The 23,445-nt window shown below is 38.6% G+C and overlaps 2 protein-coding genes across 9 annotated transcripts in view; one reads left to right on the forward strand and one right to left on the reverse strand.

Annotated features, from left to right (window-relative positions):
• The window catches only part of SORCS2 (sortilin related VPS10 domain containing receptor 2), a 553,207-nt gene extending 539,439 nt beyond the window's left edge, over positions 1-13,768 (forward strand). Inside the window, exons 26-28 of one of the 5 annotated variants that reach the window (XM_071556850.1) lie at positions 677-834; positions 2,983-3,062; positions 3,401-13,768. In XM_071556850.1, the coding sequence (XP_071412951.1) occupies positions 677-834; positions 2,983-3,062; positions 3,401-3,424 (262 nt within the window). In that variant the 3' untranslated portion in view covers positions 3,425-13,768. The remainder of the gene's footprint in view (positions 1-676; positions 835-2,982; positions 3,063-3,400) is intronic. The other 4 variants (XM_071556851.1, XM_071556852.1, XM_071556853.1 and 1 more) reach the window with 4 other exon arrangements.
• Positions 13,769-18,000: 4,232 nt separating this feature from the next.
• AFAP1 (actin filament associated protein 1) overlaps positions 18,001-23,445 on the reverse strand; it is a 116,764-nt gene continuing 111,319 nt past the window's right edge. For all 4 annotated transcript variants that reach the window (XM_071556858.1, XM_071556857.1, XM_071556856.1 and 1 more), the window contains one exon: positions 18,001-21,538. In XM_071556858.1, the coding sequence (XP_071412959.1) occupies positions 21,512-21,538 (27 nt within the window). In that variant the 3' untranslated portion in view covers positions 18,001-21,511. The remainder of the gene's footprint in view (positions 21,539-23,445) is intronic.

Raw genomic sequence — 23,445 nt, forward strand, 5'->3', positions numbered from 1 at the left:
TTTGTCTACTTCATTAGTTCTGAGTCCAAGCTTTACATTCTGTCTTCTTCACTGCTGCCAGCTTAACTTCACCCACCTCCCCTGTCTTGTGGCCTTATCGATGCCTGTTTACCTTCTTATTCCTTACCCCTTGGTCCTGGCCTCCTGGTTCTTCACTCTCTGCTCTCTTTCTACTCCGTCTCCTGGACTTCTCCTGCTTCTTTCTCCTCAACCCTGATGGGCTGGCTACTAATGCCACTTGATGCTATCACACTTCAGTGTCAGCCCACCTCACCAGAGAGATATGATGATGATTCCGATCCAGCTTAATGTTTGTGAAGACACCTAGGACCAGGAACGAATGCTTGTTGGGCCTTTTTATTGCTTGAATTCTGAAAATAGTTGTTTTGTGGCTTTAGTATTTTTTTCAGCATTATTCATTTTCTGTCAGTCTTATAAATTCATGTTTAATTATTGTGTTGGTATGAGCATCATGATGTGGCTGTTACATAGAGCTATGACCAAGAATACGGAGTTGATAAGTTCAGGTCATGATCACAAAATTAAGGAAGGGCGAAATTGGTGATGGTTTGTGATTCTGGAATGACTTTGCCCTGCTGGACTTCTGCTCTGATGCCAGTGCCTGTGTGACACAAAAGAAATCCATCACAAAGTTTTTTCTTCTTGTCTGATTTAGGAAACTGCCAGGCAGAAGTGTCTACGCCCAGATGCACAATGAAAAAGAGCAGGAGATGACAAGTCCTGTTAATCATAGTGAGGACACCCAGAACATCATCCAGGGTGAGGAGTTTATTGATGATGATCTGGACTCTCAAACACTAGGTAACGCAAGAGGTAACTTCGTTTTTAGTTTATTAATTTTCATAAGTAATTGATTGTTTTCCTTTTAGCTCTTTTTCATTTTCTGTTCAGTCTCAGGAAGTCGAAAATGGTAACACCACTGACAAAGGATTACCTCAGTCACCTTCTTTTGGCTTTCTTGAGATACAGGCTAATATATGGATGATGAGATATACAGAGCATGAGTACAGAGGTAGTACTTTAATGTCAGGAGACTGATCTGGACCATTTTAGAGATCAATTATATTTTGTAGAATAGGGTATAATCTGCAACAGTTGAATTGACTCAAAAATTCCCAGAATTAGTGGAAAATTGAGTTTAGGCCAGAAGGATTTTTGGAGTCAATGCTTCTATGATTTCAGATGAATTGCATGAAGACCCATTGCTATATTTGCCTTCATATTCCAGTGGCATTTAAAGTTTTTGTGATTAGAAATATTAAATTTGTTCATGTATAAAAGGTGTCATAAGTCTTCCTTAGTTTAACTGTTGACTTTCCTAGTATTCATGAGGTGGTTGTAAGGAATTCACAGGGGAAATTTTCTGTGAGTATCACTCGGTGCAAATGATTTCCGTGTCAGGTGGAAGTGTATATCTGGCACCCTGTGGTTAGTTTTAATGTAACATGGAGGGTTGATCTATAAATTCATTTGTTATAAAATTTACATTGTGTTCAGACTGCTTACAGGGCACACTCTGAAAAGTGTAGGACAATGTAAAAGACACAAAGTTCCATTTCTGCACATTTTGTGAAAATAAATCTGATAACCCAAAACGTTTGGGATTTGTAGCAGTAGATTCAAGGCATGAAAGACAACTCTAATATCTTCATGGACTCTGGAAGAAGATGTGTTTTAGCTGCACCAGAGGTAGTCTGGGGAAGACAGAACCTAGTGAGAGGAGAGATTTATTTATCTTGTGTTTCACCTTTATTGTGTGTTGTTGATGTTTTTATTTTCCCTGGCTGAACTGTGAGCCACTTCTAGGTTCTTGAAGGTGTTAGGTTTGAACACAAGGGAAGAATCCAGCTTCTTACTTTGCTTTGTGTGTTTCTATCTTCTCTTTGACAACCTTTACGTGTGAGCATCACTGTGTTTTCGTTCTGAATTTGCAAGAAGACCTTGGTTGCCCTCCTGACTTTATCGGGATTAGTTCGATAAACAACCCTGAAAAAATAAAATCTATGTTATAATTATTTCATCAGCTCATCTCCAGTCTTTAGAGGAGAAGCTGAACGCTAACAAAGTCCTTGCAGACATTCCTATTAAAGCGGAGCATTCAAACACCTCTAGTAATGTACAGAAGCACAACTTCTTTTAATGGTAGAAAACCCCTTATGGCCTATGTAAAATCAGGCAGCTTGGAATGCAGGAATAAAGAAATGCTACCTTGATTTGTAACACATTCAGAATTAATCTCTGCTTGCCCTGCACTTGTTACTCAGAGAAAACAAAAATCTTCTATCTGGGCAGAGCATTATTTTAGGGTTAAAGAGTACAAGATCATGCTGTTTTGATGACTTAAGACAGTTAGCAAATGCATATCTCAAGGTGATTTGTGCTTCTGCCAGGATGTCAGCACCACCAGCCTTTCCAGGAGAGTGTAAAGAGCTCATTTCCGTGGAACATAATCATCCATGTTTGTCACCTACTGTACAGCTTTTAGACAGAAGATGTTATTTAAGACATAAAACTATAGTCCTGCTTGCTGTACTGTTTGTTTATTTGCAATACTTTCCACTAGCTCTAGTATTGCTCAGTACTGCCAAGAAAATAATCCTGTTAATGATACTCTATTTTATCTGGCTAGAATAAGAAACCTGTTATAATCCCTGCTTTATATTAAATTGTGGTTTACGACATTATTTGCAGAAGGTTCCTATGCTATGGAGATCCCTTCTAGTTCTGGTGAGCTTTCACCCCCCCCTGTTGGGAGATGTCAGTAGCCACTTCCACTCCATGCACAGCAGGGAGTTTAAGGCCTGGGTTTCTGTTTGTTCTCTCTCTTCTCATAACTTTTGACTTTCCACAGTACAGTATTTCCAGACTCACCCATCCACTTTTTTTGTTTTCTATATATTTTATGTTGCCTACTTTATCGCAACCCCCACCTTGGGACTCCTCAACACCATTACCTTGCAGTGACTCCTTCTGGGAGAAGTGGCAACTTGAACAGCTACAGAGTTCCCTTATTGCTGATGCCGGTCAGTGTCCAGTCCCAGGTCAGTGGCATGTCGAATGGACGCCTCAGGTTCCATTCTCCTCCCTCACCTGCACCCCTCGAGACAACTACACCTTTATAAGCCACACAGAGAACCAACTTATGCTGTCACTGGGATAGAAACCCTAGGAATTCACCACAAATCCACCACCATGAGCAAAAGCTTTGTGCAAAAGTGTGCTGTAGGTACATGGAGCTGTTGCACCAACCTTCACCTGACCTGTTGTTTGATAAAGCCACTCTCTCATGCAATTGACTTGTCCCTGCAATAAAAGGGGGATTTATTGTGGAATACCTGAAATACACTAATGTTGGCCTTTTGTTTCTATATTTTCATAGGCAATCACTCAGGCGTGGTTTTGAGCATCACCTCCAGAGAGATGCACAGTTACCTGGTTAGCTGATATTTGCAGCTGGACACAAAGCCCGAAAGACTCTTCTCTACCATTTTATTTTTCCCTGGTGATGTCACGAAATTGCAAATATGGTTGTAAATGCTGATGGAGAGGAGGTTTCATATCAGTCCTGCAGAAAAAAGCGTCCATCATCAGTTAGCAAGGGCGAAGGATAACATGTCGTGTTCACTCTATGGCCTGGGAATTCATTACGATTGAAACTCAAACTATGGTAGCAAATTTGTAGCCCTAGGCACCTTCAATGCCACCTTATTTCTTTGTATATGCTCTATTTCTTTGTTTATTTTTAGAACTGTAACTTTTTAATTATACTTTAAATAGAGGTGTTCAGCAGAAAGCTGGGACTCTCCAGCCTGAAAAAGTGATTTTTACACAAGTGACTAGACCAGAACAGGTGGTTGGTTGATCACAGTGACAATTTTTTCCAGAGGCCAAGTTGTTTCTGTACTGGGAAAGGACTGAGTGAGAGAAAAATGCACTCCTTGTTGAGACAAGCTCTTAACTTAAACATGTGTGAGACAATCTAATGAATTTAGGCTTAGGCCCTTCTGTGGATTAAAGGAAGTAAAATGTTAATTAGGATATCTCAAAATATACAATAATGCTCTTGTAAGCGTAGCAAGTCCTGGCAAACTATCAGCAGCAGTATCTCCCCCAGTCCCACCCCATGTGAAAGAAAAACACCAGCTTGATGCTCTTTTCCAGACCAGGTGCCTTCACTTGAAGACAGTCATTTCAGTTGCTCTCTTCTTTTCTCCTGAGCGAGCACCTCTTGGACGATGGCAGCTGCCAGATGAGTTTTCTTCTAAAACCCTGTGCTAGTGGCCTGTCTCTTTTTAAATTTCCAGTGAGTGTAAATACCTCTTTTAAGTCACTTCCTTTGTTATGGGTATTTTTTAAAAATTTCCTATTAGGTCAGATGTGCTGGATAGGTCAGAGCTCTCCTCTGGGAAGGGCTGGGTAGCAGCACCATCTCCTTCCCTCAGCATCCCTGCTTGGGATTTCCTCTGTCTCTTTGTCCTTGCAGGTGAGGGTGGGCAAATTCTGACCTTTTCCACTCGGGTTGGCTTGACAATCTGAAGGGTCATGAGGAGGATGGGATGGGATTTAGGGGTTTGTGTTTCCTTCCCATCACCACAGGGTGTCACTCAGTCCCTACCACCGCTGGCCTCTATTTCTGCGGGGAGGGCAAGAGAGAATGAGTTGGGCTTCTGGAGGAGCTGCCTGCAGAAAGGCTTCTGAGTAGGTCAGTGGTTCCTAATCCCAGTTTTGTGAGTTGTGTCAGAGTTTCCTAGTCTTGACTTTTGCATCCCTTAGAAACGGCAGCACAGTGAATCCACACCCTCCTTTTTTTTAACTGTGATTTATGTAGCCTTGTGGGAAACTGAGTGTGGTGTGATGAGCTTAAATATCTGGCATCCTGTGTGTTACAGCTGCCTGGGATTAGGATGCTTCTCTCAGAAATCCATATAATCTCTTTACTTTTTGCCTTCGATAGAGAATAAATAACTCTTTACTCACTGAATGTCATACTGATGCTAGTGACAAGCTCACACACCACCTTGTTTAAGAAGGATGCAGATAGCTAACTACTTCATCCAGAAGAAGTAACAGAAAATAATGAATGCTAGTAAAATAGAAAAGAACTGCTTTAAATTTGTTGTATACATTGGAGTAATTCTTCCATGTAGCTGTGAATATCCTAGAGCTTCTTGTCATCAAATGCAACAGATTGGGGTGTAATAATTCAGTGTAGTACTGTAGGCTCTCACAAACCCCACAGGATGTATGTGTAAAGCACAAAAAATCTAGACTATAAACTTATTGTAAGGAACTAGATGAAAAAGTTAGAGTGAAGATTCTGAAAAGCACTTGCAAACTGCTCAGGAAAATAATTTCAAAAATTGTTCTAAAATTTCTGCCTATTTTGTTGTGTAGTGCCATGTAAACTTATTAACAGAGAAGCAATGCTCTATTTGACTGTTGTATGCCAGACTGTGTGGAAATCCAAGGTCTTAAATATATCTGAGTCTGGGTTGGTTGAAGAGAAGTGCAAATACAGAATGTGCTGTGCATTGGAAACTCTCGGGATTATTGCACCAGGGACTTGCCCTCCTCACCAGCTCTTGTGTTTTCTAGTGGAAATGAGCTGAAGCAGAGAATAAAATAGTATTGCAAACATCTTACTTGTTCCTGTGAAATACATCTGAAGTGTGTTATTTGTCTAGGGCAGGTGAGTGGCAAACCAGCCTCATGGACAAGGGGATGGGATGGAAGATCTAGCTTGGGGTTATTCTACATTAGTTTGATTGGCAAAGAACTCTGTTGGAATCAGGTCACACATCTAATTTATGCTTTAACACCTACTTTTATACATTTAATTCAGGATGATTTCTGTCTCTGTTCACAGGAGTCTTTGGGAACACAGTAGAGTATTGCTTGGTACTCTAATTAACACTTAGCACAATGTAGTGCCTGTAATAATGTTTTTCAATGCTTATTAATTTGATTCATGCAGCACTCCTGTGAGGTTGGTTTGTCATGTCTTAAAAACACTGTTTCCTAAAGAGACATTGGTATTGTTATAAGTGTATTAATAATACCCAGCAGATAATAAAGGAAGCCCTTGATTTCCTGGCCAGAATAACTGAAAAGCAAATTATTTTAAAACTGAGAAAGTACTATTACTATTTTGTCATTCGTGGTGTCTCAGTTTATCTTTAAATGAAAAGACTCACTAGTGCTCAATTTCAAATCTCTTGAACTACATCCATGATATCTTATCATTTTATCCTTTATATGGATCTGAAATCCTGATACGTGTGTATTCAGAAATGCACTTGCTTCTATGCACAGTTGCTAGTCACACATGCATGCATGCAGTATTTGTACATACTTAAAATAAATTTGTTAGTGAAGACTTTGGGCAAGTTACTTAACCTTTACATGCCCCAGTCTCCCCACCTATAAAATGGGACTGATAGTAATTACCTACCTACAATGCAGGGATATTATGAGGCTAAATTAATTACTGTTTGTTCAGGATCATCAAAGTGAAAGAATTTTGTGACCGCAAATTATTAATGGCTTCACTTTCTTTGTTTTATTTGTAATTATTGCGGTTCTTAAAAGTAGTCTACTGAAACCAGCTACAACTATGTATAAATGAAAACAAAAAAAGCATGATCCAAAAAAGGTGCATTACTGTTAAAAAAGAAAAAGGTACTTTTATTTAAACACTGTTATTGCAACATATTGTTATGTGGTAGCACTGCAACATTGGCTTTGATTTTGCTGTTACACAGTGGCATCTTCAATTTACCTTTCTGTAGTGTTATTTGATCAAAAGCCTTATAAAAAAGGGTACAGTGATATTTACCAGTACAGATATTGAACTATACTGAAACCAACAAAAACTGGTAGTGTACTGGCCTCATTGGCATATTTGGCCTTCTTAAACTCTGATGTATTTGCAATTTCAAAAACACCCTGTACTTTTCAATGCTCTAAGCAGTAGGATCTGAAGCTTTCTAATGAGCTGTCAAGATTGACAGCTGTTATCTTTGCTTTCCCTTTTGACATGGAATGTTCTATATGGCTTTGGAATGGTCTGTCCATATAAAGTACTCAGAAATGCTCAGAGGACATTGGAGGAAAATCCAGCCAGTGTTTATTAATTTCTCAAAAGTAAAAGCAATATAAACCAGTGTATGTTTTTATACCCTGTAGAATTGGGTCATGGAAATGGCTGTGAAGAAATAGAAAGTACCAGCCTGAGGCAAGATGTTATGTCCAATTCAAGTCCATTTTCTGGAATTGTTTTATTATATTCTCATTGAATTACAAGCCTCTTGATGAGTGTTCTTCTTTCAATGACTGGTGTAAAGAGGAGTAAACTGTTTATCTATGTAAAGTAGATGATTTGTTAAGTTACTTCCTCTAGGCAAATACAAAATGGTGCTTTGCTGTTCATAGTTTGTAGTGCAAAGCAGTTTCATCTGACATTTTTATCATGATTACCTGTGGTTTAGGTCAATGAGACATCCCTTTAGTGGGAATACTCTACTACTGTGTCTTTAACAGAGGTCAATAGAATGGATCTGCAGTGGTTCCCATCTTCTTTACACAAACATGCTCAAAGCAATTTGTGGGAAAAAGAAAATATTTATGAGAAATTAAATACATGCATTTTTTGCATTTGTTTGTAGTACCTTTTTGATGATGAACCAGTGGTTCTGATAAGCTTTGAATTTCTGTTATTTCAAGTCCAATACAAATATTGCTAAGTTGATAGAATCAATAACAATTTCAGTCACAGATTTTTCCTGTTTCCTATAAAAAAGTGTTGTAATTTTTCATTAATGACTCTTTGAGGGTGGAGGGATGGGGGAGAGAAACAAAAAAATTTATTTCATTGCACAGTCCCTGTCAGTTGGAGTTATTATAGTCATTTTATTGTATATTGATTGATACCACTGTATTATTTCCATCTTCATTTTTATTTCAGCTTTTTAAGTGAAAGTAAGTGCACATTTCTCTCAAAATATTGGCTTTTCACCAGGAAGAAATTTATAAGCATTTACCTTTATAAATATTGATTTTTTAGATGCAAAATTTTGTTGTGTCTTTTAAGTCTCTCCAAAAAGCTGCTACCTGGCTCATTTTCTCTGTTCTAGTCCCAGTTGCACGTTGCTTCTACACCTTTCTTCAAGAGACTGGCATGTAGCCTAATTCTAGTAGTTTGAGACAGTCTTTCTAAAATTTTAATTAGAATTGTAAGTAGCTCCTGCTCAGATTGTTTTCTTAATATCAAGTTTGTATTTTCATGTTTCGTATTTCCTTTCAGTATTTCAGTATTGGCCCTTTCAGTGCCATTTAAATGCATGTTCCTGTGATGTTCTTCACTGGTTTTAGACTAAAATCATCAAAGTGACATAACTCAGACCCTCAGCTTTTACAGTTTTTGGTCTAACCCTGCAGTCTTTGGGAAATGCTAAGCTGTGCACTCTTAATTTTTTAATCTTCTGTCCCAAATAAGCCCTTCTACCTGCTTGATCACCTTGGCAGCAATGCCTGCAATTCTCTGTGCACTCTCAAGCTGCAGGGGGTGCAGAATGGTTTCTCAATGTCCAGGTGGTCTAGAATCACAGAAAAGCTCATTTCCCAAATCTGAATGGGAATGTCACGTGGACAAAGTTTTTATTTTCCCTTCTTCTGCATAAGCAGAGAGGATACATACCATCAGGGAAAGAAGAACCCGTAATGGTTCTGCTCTGAAGGCTAAAGAATGCATTCCTCTTAGAATATTATTCCACTGAAATTCACACATAGAGTAAGTTAGTTCCATAATTTTTAATATGTGAGATCTCATTTCCCTAAGTCTTCAGTCCCAGCCTTTTTTCTTCCTGTTAAATAGAGTAGCAAATTGCTTAAAATATGAATTGTGGAGACATGTATGACTTTCATTCTTTTCATCCCTTTTTTTCCTTATATGAACCTTGTCAGCATTACTGTTTTCAGCTAGTTTATGTGCTGGTAGCTGAGATGATCTTCTGTAAAACAGTATCTAACACAAGAAATATTGGAAGGCTTAGAAATATGTACTCTGAAATGCAACAACATAGCTGTTTGAACACAAGCCTTATCAAAGAGCTGTTATAGTTTGTAATAAATACTTTTTAATAGTATCTATAAAAATACATGTTCTTAATTGTGAACTCTTTGTCCTTCCAGATTGATTTTCTTTTAGAAGTAATATTTACTTGCTCTGACAAGAAGTAGATTCTTTCCCTTACACAAGTAATTTTGCTAAATATTATTTCCTTGCAACACTTGAACGCATTACACAAACTTCAGACTTATTGATCAGACTTAATTTCTGAGTTTCTGTGGAATTTGCATCCTTGCACTGATTACTTGCAATACAGTGAACATAAAGCCCTGTTGAGCAGCAATAATACATGCAGCAGTACATGGCACTACTTAAATAATATGCCTTTTTCGCACATGTTTTTAATGGCATAATGAGTATATTAACCACCAGGAAGGCCAGGCATTCTAAATAACTTTCTTACCATGTCTCATGTTTCTATGTTATTTGGTGCTAATTTTAGTCAGCTTTTGATACTTTATTTAGTTTTTACTGACAGTGTTTGCTGTTGCAGACCAAAGCACATGAATTGGCTTATTTGCTTTCTTTTTTAAAAAAAGTATTAATTCACACTGCTTATTGATTAAAGCCATTTAAAAAAGAAATCTTTCTGAAACAGTGAAAGAGAGGTTTTTAACGAGGACAAGAGCTGTCATATCCATGTGGCTTTTGAGATATTCTTGTCATGGATTATGGATAGGCAGAACTGTGCAGAAGGAGGAGTGTAACCCCAAACATCAGTAACATGCACATGGGCAATTCTCAAATGGTTAAACTAGTCTAAAGGAGAATATTTTACCACACAACATGTAAGTCCCAGTTTCACAGCAGGGCATTTAAATGGATAAGATTACAGAATATCTTCACAAACAAGATGCCCAGGAAATTGCCCAATTTACTGGCTCAATTTACTTGTAAATACACTCCTCCTTTGAGGTTAATCTTTTGAGATGCTGAACTCTTCAGAGAAGTCACTTGCATTGTTTAATGCTTCCAACTCTTTGCTAAGTAGTTGGTGACACTAAATAGGAAAAAAAAAGTTCCACTGTCTTCTGTTTCTCCACCTTTCTTTCCCCTTCTTTTGTAGTCCTTTTGTTTTTCATTATTGCAGCTGTTTTTTCCTCTGCCTTGTCTGCCTTCTCCTCCTGACGACAGTTCTCTACAGTCCACCTTTTCTTCCTTGCTTTTTGTTTTGCTTTGCATTTTGTCTGTGGTTTTATTTGGATGTGCATCCTATTGCGTCCTGATCTCTTCCCCATCCCTGCCTCTTCTCTGAGCTCTGCTGTATTATCTGGGTTGATGAGGTTCCCTGTGCTCTATCTCACTACAGTCCATCCTTCCTGTTTCTTTGCCACTTTGGCACAGTTAATCCTTTCAGTTTTAATTTTGGCTCTCATTTTTTTCTAAATCTTTCTGGAACTCTTTTATCTTTTGCCTTTCCAGAACTTCTCTCAGATGTTTGTCCCAGAGAGCACACACTTCTAGTTGGAGATGGGGACAAGTGTACTGTAGAGTGAATAACTAGCATTTCCTCTCTCATCAGTGTATATATTGACTTAGCCATTGGTCTGTACTGATATTCTATATTTAATTGGCTGACAGCTATATCTGTTGTCTTCAAAATGCCACCTTCTGCATGAGACATGGTGTTCACGCCGGTTTCCTGGAGCACAGCAGGTACAGAACTGCAGGAAGGTTGGGCTGAGTGGCCTTGCCAGACCACTGGGCTGCATTTGTATTTCAGTATGGGAAATGTTCAGACCCAAGATCATGCACAGCTTGTCAGAAAAATTGTTACAACCTCAAACTAAAGAATAGGTGAGGTAAAGAGGGTTCTTTGCTAATAGAGAGTCCGGAGCAAATTGACTTGCCAGGTTGTGGAATGGGTCTGTATGCAACCTTTCCTAGAGGCAGGGGCAAATGGCTGGCTTTCAAGTTCCATAAAATACATTTAAGTGAAGTCGCCAGGTAGATTTGACAGAGTCATCTTGTTGGAGGAGCTTGGAGAAGTTAATGGGAATAAGATAATTGAAAAGCTCAGTAGTATCTCTGACAGGTAGAGCCTGTGTTAGACAGGGAGTGTATGTGAGAGAGATGTGGGAGGGAGGCGAGCACAGGCCTAAACAGGACAAGGAAGAGCAGTGAGAAAGTCAGTGTGTATGATTTTACCACAAGTTGTTCATTTTGTTTTGCACAAGCCCTGAAGTTTAATTTGTTATGGCAACTGTTTTCAGTTTTGTTGCTTGCACAGAGAATTTAAACCATGAGTCTAAATTGATGCAGAGCTAGGAACATGTGAAATTATCACCATTTCTACCTACGATTTAAGACACATCTGACTCTCAGCAACATGCCACATGGGGTGCATGGAAAAGAGGTTGCTTCCCCGGAGCCAGGACACCTGTATATGCTCCAGAGGTAGCTCCAATGTAAGTTTACTCCTGAGGTGATTGGGGGCCATTTGCTAGTGGTTTTTCTCCTTAGCACAGCATTGTGCTAGGAGGCAAGGGTGAAGAATTATTTTATAGGGTCTGTGTCTTGCATTTATAGTGCTTAAATATAATTTGCCAGAATACCTCCATGAGCTGTAATTTTATAGTATTTAGAGAAGATGAATGAAGTTGGTATAGTATTCCTGAGGGTAAGCACCAGCAACTGGAGTTTACTGAAAATGTGACTAGAAATTTTAATTTTAGAAACAGAGAGTTCCTCCATGTCATATATACACCAGGCCTTTGAGTACAGCTTCTTTTTTTCATCTGTCACTGACAAGCTGTGATTTATTTCCTCATGGGTGTAAAGGCTTGGATTGTGCTTGCTGCAGTGCAGAAGGCTCTGGAGGGAAAATGTAATCAAATGGAGAAGTATTCTTGAATTCTCCTGTCTTGATCCCAGTTTATTCTGAGTTGCCTTTCTCTGACTGTCATTCTGCCAATAAACTGGGTTGATGTTAAAAGGGGATTAACTAATTTACATCCTCTTCTGTGCAGCTGAGGAAAAATAAATACAAGAAGTTTGCAGAGGAATAGCAGATTGGAAGAGGTGGGGAACTGGATCATGTAGCAAAGTGCTTTGGAAAGCTTCCACTTTTGTGCTTCACTTACCACTTATTTTTACAAATATGTACAGCTCCTCTGATTTACCTTTCCATTAAACTTACATAGGTTTCTTTGCAGAAGGTGGTTTTAAAGAAAATCACCCTAGTGCATTGCAAGTGTGGTTTTAGTAGACATTCAGGTATTGCCCTTTCTCACCTAAATGAAATTATCTTAGTATTGCTTTGTATTTATGAAGTTGCACTACATATATCAGTTCACCACAGGCTGGAGGAATATTTGGAGAGATAATGAGAGTTGGAACGGGAGAATATTCCATTTTCAGAGTAAAGAATGAAAACTGGCTTATTTACAGTGCATCTGTGGCTGTTTCAGTAGAGGTGTGGCCAAAATCAATCCATACTCAGACAGATAAATATGGATTTTGATGGCATTACCCATATGAACAAAAGGAGAAAAAAATGGTAATTAACCAACCCCAAATCATATTTTTTACTAATTAGAGCCACAGCTCTTTGTAAATATTTGAAAGCAAATAAGATAAAAATGAGACTTGACATATATCCTGTGAATATTCACAAAGCATTTCTCGCTACCCTGTTGTTAATGTGAATCATCATTTATTTAGCATTACAGGGTCAAATTCTACCCTAATTTATGACCATGCAGTTTCATGGACTTTCTCAGTTCAGCTTTGTGTTACAGAAGAATTTCACCCACGGTGAATTTGAAGTGCAGCTGCAGGTTAAAATCAATCATCTTCTCACTGCACCTATACTCACCCAGGTGAATAACTGATTTTCTCTGTAGTTCTTATTCCCCTGGTTAGCACGACAGATGTAGGCTAATTGCAGCCAAGGTTGAACTTAGTTTTTTTACATCTGTGACTGCTTGATTGGCAAATACTTAACACTGTATCTAACTGGATTTCTGACAAAGGGGCCCGTCGAATCCATGTAAAGGCTCTTAGCAGCCTTCAGTATGCTTCAGTCCAAACCTCTAACATCCATGACTACCGTCCTCTCCTTCTGCCTTTGCACATTCTAGTATTTGTGAAAACAGAACATGCCTTCTCCTACTTTTGTTTCAGGTGACCTTGACTTTAAGCAGGTTTCTTTGTATACAGTATCAGGGCTCAAGGGAAGAATGAAATTAATCTATAACTGGTGCATTGTCATAAATGGGGAAAAGTGTTATTTGTATATTTTTGTAAATATGTAACATTTAATGGCAGTTTTGTAGTGACGTGCTGTTTTTGAGGAAAAGAAACAAATCTATGTTTGAATATGCTTGTAACACTTAACTGTGATTCAATTGCACAAGTTATAGCTTAATGAAAAAGTCTTGTGCAATATGTAGTGCACACACATAACCAAGTATCTGTTAGTGGTACACAACCAAGTTTTTGGCAACTTTTGACAGTGGTGATGAACTGTGCAATACAGATTATCACAGTCTCTCTCAGCTTCCAAACATGTAGCAGGCAAACTACTGTATACGTACCTGTGTACTCCACTGCATCCAAAGGTATGCATTTGTCCTGAGAACCTGCACTCCAGGTTTTTCTTTAATAAAATTTGGTTCTAAACTATTGGTTGCTTTGTTTTTCTTGTGAAGCATTTCATGGGGTTTTGGAAGGGAAATGGTTTAACCAGTCCCCAGTTTGTGTGTTTTGATTTGTCGGCAAGGAACTACTCAACTTAGCAGCACTGAGCTCAAAGGCTGCAGCAAACCTTCATTCTCCACTTTGGCCACTCCATGTCTTCCTACACTGCTCCTCAACTCCATTCCTAGAAAAGTAGGGAAAAGACCTTTTTCTGCTTTTCCCTAGGAGTGGAGTTTTTGCAGTATGACTGGTGGAGGGTGACACGCTGTGGTGAGACTGAAGCCATGCAACTGCTGTTCTAGGATGCCATTGAATCAGACAGAGGTTGAGTATTTCTGTCTCACTAATGAACTGAAGAATTCAGCAGGTTTCACCCTCTCCCTGTAATGGAGCACCATCAACAGAACAAAACCGTTCATGCTCTTCTGCCCTTCCCGTCCCTTTGTTCCTATGCTTCCATTTTGATTGGCTTTACACGCTAGTTGCTCCTCGTTTATTCTTTTTATTAACTGCATTGTCCTTCCTTTATCCCACTCCCTTCCTAAGGAGTTCCCTGTGCTGTATAGAACTGCATCCTCATTGCAAAATTAAAGGGTCAAGTCAAAATTTGTCCTTAAGCCAGCAGTAGCTGTATGCAAGGATCAAACCCCAACTCAAAAACACCCCAAAACTGCGCTACAAATTATATTCAGTTGCATACAAAGCCAGTCAAGACAAAATCTTCAGAATTATGCCCATTGGATGCACCCAGCTAAGCTGTAGGATATCCATTTCACTCTGCCTACAGCCCTTGGAAATTAAATGCAAGGGCTAAAAAGTGTATTTCTAAAAAGGCTTGGCCCTAATGTCCTACAGATTCTCTCTTACTGGTCCTGGCACGTGCTCCCTGTCTCTGCAAAGGTCACTAAATTGCTGAAGTCAGAATATTCCTTGCATCCCTGCAATTGGGACATTCCTTTGTGCTTCAAAGTTTTGAAATGAACTGCTACTGTGGTAGCTCATGTTTAGGGCTGGAATAGAGTTTTCATCTGCCAAGAGGTTGTTGCTGGTTTGCAGCTTGATACAGCACCTTGGCCTTCCCATGGGAAGTCTGACACTGGTAGAATAAAAACCTGATGGTTCTTTTCACTGCTGATGCCAAAAAGTACACAGTACTTTGCAGAGTAAGGTACCAGCATTATCCCAGTTAACTCTTTAAGGTTTTGTTCTTGTTTCACTCCCTATTGCCCACAATAAGGAAGAGCAGAGATGTTGGTAAGTGTTGTGAAGTCTTATAAACCGCAAACTGACACAAAGCAACAATATGAATTATCTACTTTTTTTTTTTTAACTCAGCTATAGAAATTTTATAGAGTACTATGAATTTTTAATAGGACAACAAATGGATTATTCATTCAGAGGATGTATTTTGAGGAGCAGAATATGGGCAGTTAAAGAAAAAATTTTAAATGAGAAGTTTAAAATTAATTTTCTCAGTCTGCCCTAGTTCGGCACAATCTCATAAGTCCCTTCTGAAAGATTTGGCAGCTGGAGGAACCCTGTGGCATGGGCTGTATGACCCTACCCTGTGGCACACCATGCTAAATGTGAGGCTGGGTTCAGGAATGAAGCTTGAGGCTTTCCCTGCTTGTGTAGCTCAGGTAGGAAACATTTTGATGGTTGCCATTTTAGGTTCTCTAATCCTATAATGTGGCTAGCTGAGACTTTAAACTGCAATTTCTCTTTACGAATGCAGCCTGTTGAATCTCAAGTGACAACAGTTCATCTTCTAAATTTAGTGCTCTCATACAGTTAAAAGTAAAACTAAAAGAAACCCTAAAGTCACTTATTTTTAATTATGTTCCAGTAGTTCATTCCAAGAGAAGCTCCTGAGTTGGAAGGGCAGCAGAACAAGCACAGCCAAGCTGTTGCCATAAATGTGACACCAAATGAAACTTGCTAATACTTAACCTGAAGGGCTACTTTACTTCCTAATTTACTTCACCAATTTCCATGGAAAAAAAAATTGCTTCAATTCATTTTTCTTTGCTGTCCTCCTCAAAGTCATATTAATTGGTATACTATTTTGAAGCTTAACTGGTTTCAACATCATCATAAATTATGTCTCTATAATAAAAGTTCTGAGTCATAAACACCAGCCAGTATTTTTTTCCCTGTTTTTCATTAAGACACTGATTTCTTTTCCATTTTTTTTAATTTTGTGATTTATGTTTTGAAAGATGCTTTGCTTTCTTATGAAAGTTACTGTACTCTGACCCTCATAGTTTTCAAAAACTGAAGCAAAATGCTGCAAATGTTTTTCATTGTATTTTGAGTGATAAAAAGGGCCATTCTTGCCATTACCATATTATGCCAAAAAAAATTCAAAATCAGCAGTATTGTGCTGAAAAGCATGTTAAAAAGGTAAAAATTCTAAGGAATAATCCAGTGGCAGCAATTAACAGTCTATTTAAACAATAATAATGAAACCAGCAGTGAAGATTTTTCACTTATGTTCAACTCAGGACCAGATAGGTGTAGTTCTACTGAGCTATAATTCTACAATATTTGATGGGAAAATTATTTCCTTGTCATCAGATCACTGAAGAGGAATACCCTTCATAAAATATAATTTTTCCAGTTATTTAATACATTGTGAAGGAACACTATTGCATTGCCTTGATGGTAAAACAGATGCTTGCTTGAAGTGTCAATTGAAAAGGATATGATACATTGTTTTATAGAAGGGAATGTTTTTGTAACTGTTGGTGGAAGAAACGAAGCATTTTTCTATGAAAGAAAAGTTTCATTTGTCAGTTGTAATATTGGCAGTGGAACAGGGAGAAGCCCACGTGGACACTTAACCAGAACATGTTTCCAGCCTCCATCCACCCTGGAGCTGGACCTTTCTGCTTCGAATCGGGTAGCTGCCATGAGTTTTATTGTTTATGGACGCATATAAGCTTCTAGCATCTGTAAAATACTGTGCAGGTTCTGTGGCTGAATTGGGCAGTGAGTGTAGGCACCTCTGTGCAGTTGTTTTGAACCTGCTCGGTACTCCTAGAATTTGTACTGTTAGTGATGGGAATTGTTTCATTCCCTATTTTTATAACCTTTTAATATAGTCCCTGCCCTACTCAAGATTTTTTTTTCCCCACACTGGAATGACCTTTGTTGTCCCCTTGAATTTCATTGCAGTATCAACAGTATTTTTTCCTGCCTGAATGGGTTGCTATGCCCCTTGTACCATCACCTACAGAGTTTGTTTATCACCTCAGTGCCCAGACTTTCCATGATGTTCTATAGGTCTGAAAGTAGATGACTGAGGTATGAACGATGTGGGTAGTTTTCTTTCTTTAGCATTTGCTTGTGCAAGTTGTATGAGTCAGACAGGGCCTAGAACTATCTGCAGCATTTTAGACCTCAGGATTATGCCAGGGTTTTGGTTTTTTTTTTTTTTTTTGTTGTTGTGTTTTGTTTTTTTTTCCTGTTGTGCTTTTGTGTTCATTTTTTTTTGCTCATTTTGGTGTTTTAATTTTTTGTTCCTAATTCTTGTTGCTATGCAGTACATGGACCTAACTATTGTAACTCCACACTCACCTTGAAGGCTGTAAGTATAAAAAGGAAACCAATTTACTTTATGCTATTGCTTCCCTAAATTTGGGAAAATGAAATGCTTTCTGCTTTCTACATTTGGTAATAATTGAAGCATAGTAGGAGCCAGAGCAAAATCTAGGAAAAGCAACAAGTAATTATGGCTTAACACTTTTCAATCTCATCTATCAGTCACCTGTAAGGAAGTGCTATATTCTCTTTAAGTAGCCTGATAATCAGACCAGTTTGATTTTAATCCACTTTCCCTTCTTAGGGGTAATTTTTCATGTTTTACATTTTCCATAATTTATTAATGGAGTTGACATCTAAGCAAACTGATGTGATCACACAAGGCAAGCAGAAACTGCTGCTACAAGCTCTAAATACATTGAACTTCCACTTTCCATTGCTGGGTGAGTCCTTGGATGGGTGGCATTCAAGGTCCAGGTCATTGCTCAGTCAAATGGGGACAAAAGTGATACCAAAAAATACTCATTAAAGCCCATCCAACCATTTTCCAACCGACTGGCATGGGAGAATGGTACTCAGCTGAGGCTGACCATTGTGGGAGACCTGCTCAGGTGCCACCAACTTTTCAGACTGACAAATACCAAGAAACAGCAATGCAAATCCTTTTTTTAACAGGTAACTTTATTAATAAGTCTTGGATCTGTCGCACCTACCAGGTGCCAGTCTTTTTTCACACTTCGTAAGACTTTCTGGAGAATAAACTAGAAAGGCATAAAGTTAGTTGAAGCTACTAAGACACACATTTGAAGGTGGGTCTATTTTGCAACTTTTTGTTGTGTTTTGTTTTGTTTTTTAACAGAAGTTTCCATGAATGTGTGTCAAAAAACTTAAATACATTGAGAAATACAGTAGAAAGACTATATTTACAGTCAATTATAATGGGCACTGCCAACATATCCAATAACAAAAATAAAACAAAAACTTTTTTCATGTTTCTTTCATGCTTTTTTCACAGAGATTTTTTTTTAAATATGATTTTGTTTTTTAAAAAATACAATAAGGAAATAATTACATTCTTAATATGAGAACATTATCTTACAACATACACCCTGGGCCAATTAATTTGGAAGTGTCAAACAAAACTTGATACTAAATTAATATTTGAAAAACCAAATTGCCACAATCATCTCATTAAAAAAACCCCAACATTTGATCCCCCAAAGTTATGATCTGTTGGTTTTTTTAATAAAAAAAAGCATCACCCATGAAAAAAAAAAGCTTTAAAAAAACCACCTGGTACAGTACACAGGTGTTTGGTGAGGAAGCACAAGTGTAACATTTTCTTAAAAAACAGAGAAATGGTTCAAAATATCAGTTTTCCTTTAAAACAGAAGTCATGCTGCTCTATGGCTGAGTTTGCCTGGTGATCCTGAAATCTAAAAATGGTAAAGGCTCTGTTGCTCTTTATAAAAAATTGTGCAGCAATAGTACTAACTATTCAAGACAACAGAGTACATTTCACAGCACCAAATGTGGTCTTTAGGGAGGTTATTTCCCAAGGCTCTTGGTTTTCCTCCTTGCAAAACCTTGGCCATTATACAGAATAGACTAAAGCAAATTGCAGTGGTACCAATGCACTTATACAACAGAGACATACAATTACAGCACGTGCCAGGCTGGGGGCAGTGGTGGCTTTATGGAGGCTTTGCTGGAGGAAGAGTGAAAGATGCTTAATTTTGCCATCAGGCTCTATAGGTGCCAAGGGTGCTACAGGTGCTGAGGGTGACCTGCACCTATGGCAGAGCTGAAGGCTGCACCCCTGGGGCTGGGGATGTGTGCATGGCCCCAGCACCACACCATTCTGTTTGCTTGGGCAGAAATTTGCACACATTTATCTCAGGCACATTTATCTTGTTCTTACCAAGGAATTTTTTTTCTATAGGATATAGGGGGTAGAAGATACAATGCCAATACTGGGTAAAAATGCAAGTGATTTGGCTTTTGACTACTCTGCATTACTTGATGTGGGACCACTTCTTCATGGCAACTGTTACATTATTGCAAATGTTGACTAGAAGCCTAATTTGCATTATAAATATGTACAGATATAAATTAAATATTTATTGAAATATACAAATAAATAACTTAATTTGAAATAAAAAGCCTAAATGAACTTACTTTTGCTTCTAATTTGTTTCTGCTATTATTTGTGGGAATTTGACGCTGTTTAGTCCATAGTCATACGGCACAGAATGTGCCCTCTACTTACAGTTAGTAAGTAGATGACCTAAAAAAATATTTTAAAATTGTGTTTTCCGTGGAAACCACACTGACACTTGCTTTCCTACTGTATCTGCATTCCTGCAGCATTTTGTACAAAGCACAGTCCAAAGAGGCAAAGAGCTTTTTCTCATCCTGGGTCTCATTTCTCTCCTGCTAAAGTCAGTGGGATCCCTGGCCCTCACTGCATTTGGGAACGGGACACAGCCCTGTCTCCTGTCAGCTATCAGGTGTTTTTGAAAGCTCTGTGCCTTCAAATCCCACCAGCTCCAGCAGAAGTTCTCTGGCATCCAGCTTGGCTGAGAATCTCAGTGTACCCTTCAAGAGTTGCACACACACCTATTTCTAAAGGTTAAGAGACAACCTGTAGGTGTGCTCATAAAGGGATGTGATCCTTGATAAACTGTTGTCTTGCCAACTTCTATAGTTTTAATTGCAGTCAACTAATTAGCAAGACTTCAGTGCTAACATCTGTGATTATCTCAAAATATGAGTAGTGTTTTAATTTTTTCAATTAATTTTCTATTCCTCACAGTTAAGGAGGAAAAAAATCTTGAAAGTATGATTGAAGACTCTCCAGAGGCTTAAAAAAAACCACAGAGAAAAACTTAAAATAAGTCATCTTATTACACATTTCCCCTCTCCTGATTTTTTAAAACCAATCTTGAGATTTTGAAGGACTTCAGTTGGAAATATACTGCATGTTATTTCTCAGGAGTGACATGGATGGAGACAAAAAACTCCAGATTTTTATAATTTTACAGACTAAAATTCAAGATGCTGTTACCTAGTAAACAGAAATGGACTCATGTCTGAGAAAATCCCCAATTCTTTGTAAAATTGTTTATAAAAGAGTCTGAAAATTATCACCTTTTCAGTCCATCTTCCTAAAAAATAATAGTTGAGGTCTGAAAAGACAAAGGAAACTAAGTACAGCAGTGTTCTATAACTCAAGTTTAACAATACTATATTATAAAAAACAAAACAAGACTGACTGCATAAGTTATTCTGAGTTGCCATTATCAGTTGAGGATTAACTTCAATTATGTTTTCTTTTTCAAAAAGTATAGAAAAGAAGCAGTATCTAAAAATACCTGTTTGCCTTTTAAAATAATCAGGAACAAGTCATAGTTCAAGAACATGACACTTGAAAATGAGTGGTGCTTCAGAACATTAATAAAGAGAACATACAAAACAACATTTCTTTCGAAGTTTGGCAGCTTTTTATCTCCCAATGACAAAAATCATCTTTCTAAGAAGAATCCAAAAAATGCTTCACAGCTGAGGTCACGTTATCCCATGGTCTTGCACCAGGTGCAGAGGATGGTGGCACTGCAGAGCTCCTGCCTGCTGAGCCGAGCAAGCCTTGCTGCTTCTGTGAACACACTTCTTCAGTTTGCTTTTGCCACGTGAACAGCAAAGTGACTGCTCGTGAGGAAGACCTTGCTCAGTGTCAGACCTCAAAAGGTAGTTTTAACCTGTAAGAGTTATGGTTCCACACGGGTCTTTAGGCACCATCTTCAGCAGTGCTCAAGCTGGCAGATGCAATGGAATTAACACTGCTGGTGTGTGCTGTTTTGGCCAAGTAAACTTCCAACTGTGACTTTATGCTCCTTTTCAATTACTATGGTTGGTTTGGTTTCTTTTGCTTTTCATTTTCTTTACCAGTGAGGTTGGAAATAAGGAGTTACAGCTAATAAAAAGGGGCACACGTAGTTACACAGCAATACAGTAGAGGGAATACAGGCAAATTAGTGCCAAGCTACCATTAACTTAACAGAATTATAAAACTTCCTATGTTGTATCGCTCGAAATGACCTTTCAGATGACTCTTTTGCAGCCTATGTCTTGGTCTGTAATAGGTAAGGCCTTTAGGGAAAGTGAGTAGTTTTGCTGTGTTTATGTTCCATTTTTCATCTCCCATTCCTGGAAAGGGGGGAAAAATACAAAATATGTTAAAGAAATCAGGATATTTCTCTGATGTCATTGGATCTGCTAAGCCACAGGTGAGGTAAATAACAGTTTTTATATTAACTTTGCTGGATCTGACCCACAAAATTAGGGAATGTAAACAAGTATCCTGATAGTGTCTGTACACAGCTTCCACCCCTCCTCAACTATATGCAGCATCGTTTTTCCTAGTGCAGTACAAGTAAGCCATGCTTGTTTTCTGCAAAGGGCACTTCTAGAGCATTTGCACCCCACAGTTGATGGCAAGAACCCAGCTAAGGGAGAGGCTGATTTAAGCACACAGGGCTCTCTGACTTGCATGAGACAGCAGGAAGCCCTCAGTATCTCTCAGAGCTGACACCAAGTGATTGCTTTACTGCTCTTCAATTTTTGTATTACAAAATAATGGCAGACACATATTTCTATGGCTAAAAAGAGCAACTTACTGAGACAGATGCTAACAGGAAGGGTAAAGAAAAACAAGTCAGTCTGCATTGCATTTGTTTTCCTTACACATAATCCAAGTTGAACCATTGCTTGGCAAGTTAAAGAAAGTGTTTTGCCTTTCTGTGCCTCAGTTTCCCCACCTGTTAGCTGAGGACAAGGACACTTACCAACCATAGGAAAACATGTAAATAGAATGCTTTTCCACATACATCTCAGAGTAAGGAATTGCCATTTCTTCTGCCACATAAGTGAAAAACATTAGATTGCTATAGCTGAGCACCCAGTTAAATAAAACTTGGGGCCATTGAGTGACACCTCAATACTTCCTAACAGTACACAGAAGCAGAAGAGCTGAAGAATCATAGAATCATAGAATCGATTGGGTTGAAAAAGACCTCTGAGATCATCGAGTCCAACCCTTCGTCCAACTCTAGACCATTTACTAGATCATGGCACTCAGCGCCGCGTCCAATCTGCGTTTAAAAATCTCCAGGGATGGTGAATCCACCATCTCTCTGGGCAGGCCATTCCAATGCCTGATTACTCTCTCTGGAAAGAATATTTTCTGATCTCCAACTTAAATTTCCCCTGGCAGAGCTTGAGCCCGTGCCCTCTTGTCCTATTGCTGAGTGCCTGGGAGAAGAGACCAGCCCCCACCTGGCTAGAACTTCCCTTCAGGTAGTTATAGACAGTGAAGAAGGATGGGCTCAGCTTAGGACATCCCCACTGAATCACACTCCTACATCCATCAGGAACTCATGAAGATCCACAGGAGGTGGCCTCTGGCTCAAGCTATGCCCATGGAACAGCAGCCCAGCTGCTCCTTGCCATGCATTGGGGGCTGCAGATTCCTCCCCAACCCATATACTCTGCAAAGACTCTGCAGGCAGCCTGCTGACTTGGCTCCCAACCTAAATTCCTGAATTTAACACTCATTCCACAACATTTAAGAGCTCTGGCTGAAAAGCATAATTTTATGCATGTAAATAGCTGTTTCTGCTGCTGAAAGCAGTAAGAGCATTAGTTTGGCTAAATAGCTGCATGACCATGACCTCTTCAACTGTTGTAAAGTAACAATAAAGGTCACAGTTGGTGGCTGCTTTAGCAATATAAGGGAAAAAATCTTGAGTTTCAAGCAAGTAGACAATAACTTCTTTTATTTCTAAACTTGTGGGGTTTTTCCCTTAATTTAAGTGGTGCTTTAATTAAAACACAGCATATTTTAAATATTCAGTTCTACTTTTCAAATTATGGTAAATCTATACTTAAAACACAGTATTGATAAAAACAAGATTACTTTGAAAAGTCTGTTAAATGTATATTCCTTATGTATATGGTACCAAAGCTCTAAAGGAAGTCCTTGGCTAAGCAAGTGGGAGGAGAATTTTTTGAAGTGTTAAGTAAGCCTTGAAAGCAGAAGCTTCTTTTGCAGGTGC

This window comes from Pithys albifrons, chromosome 5 (genome assembly GCF_047495875.1).
Source record: "Pithys albifrons albifrons isolate INPA30051 chromosome 5, PitAlb_v1, whole genome shotgun sequence".
Classification (NCBI taxonomy): Eukaryota; Metazoa; Chordata; class Aves; order Passeriformes; family Thamnophilidae; genus Pithys; species Pithys albifrons.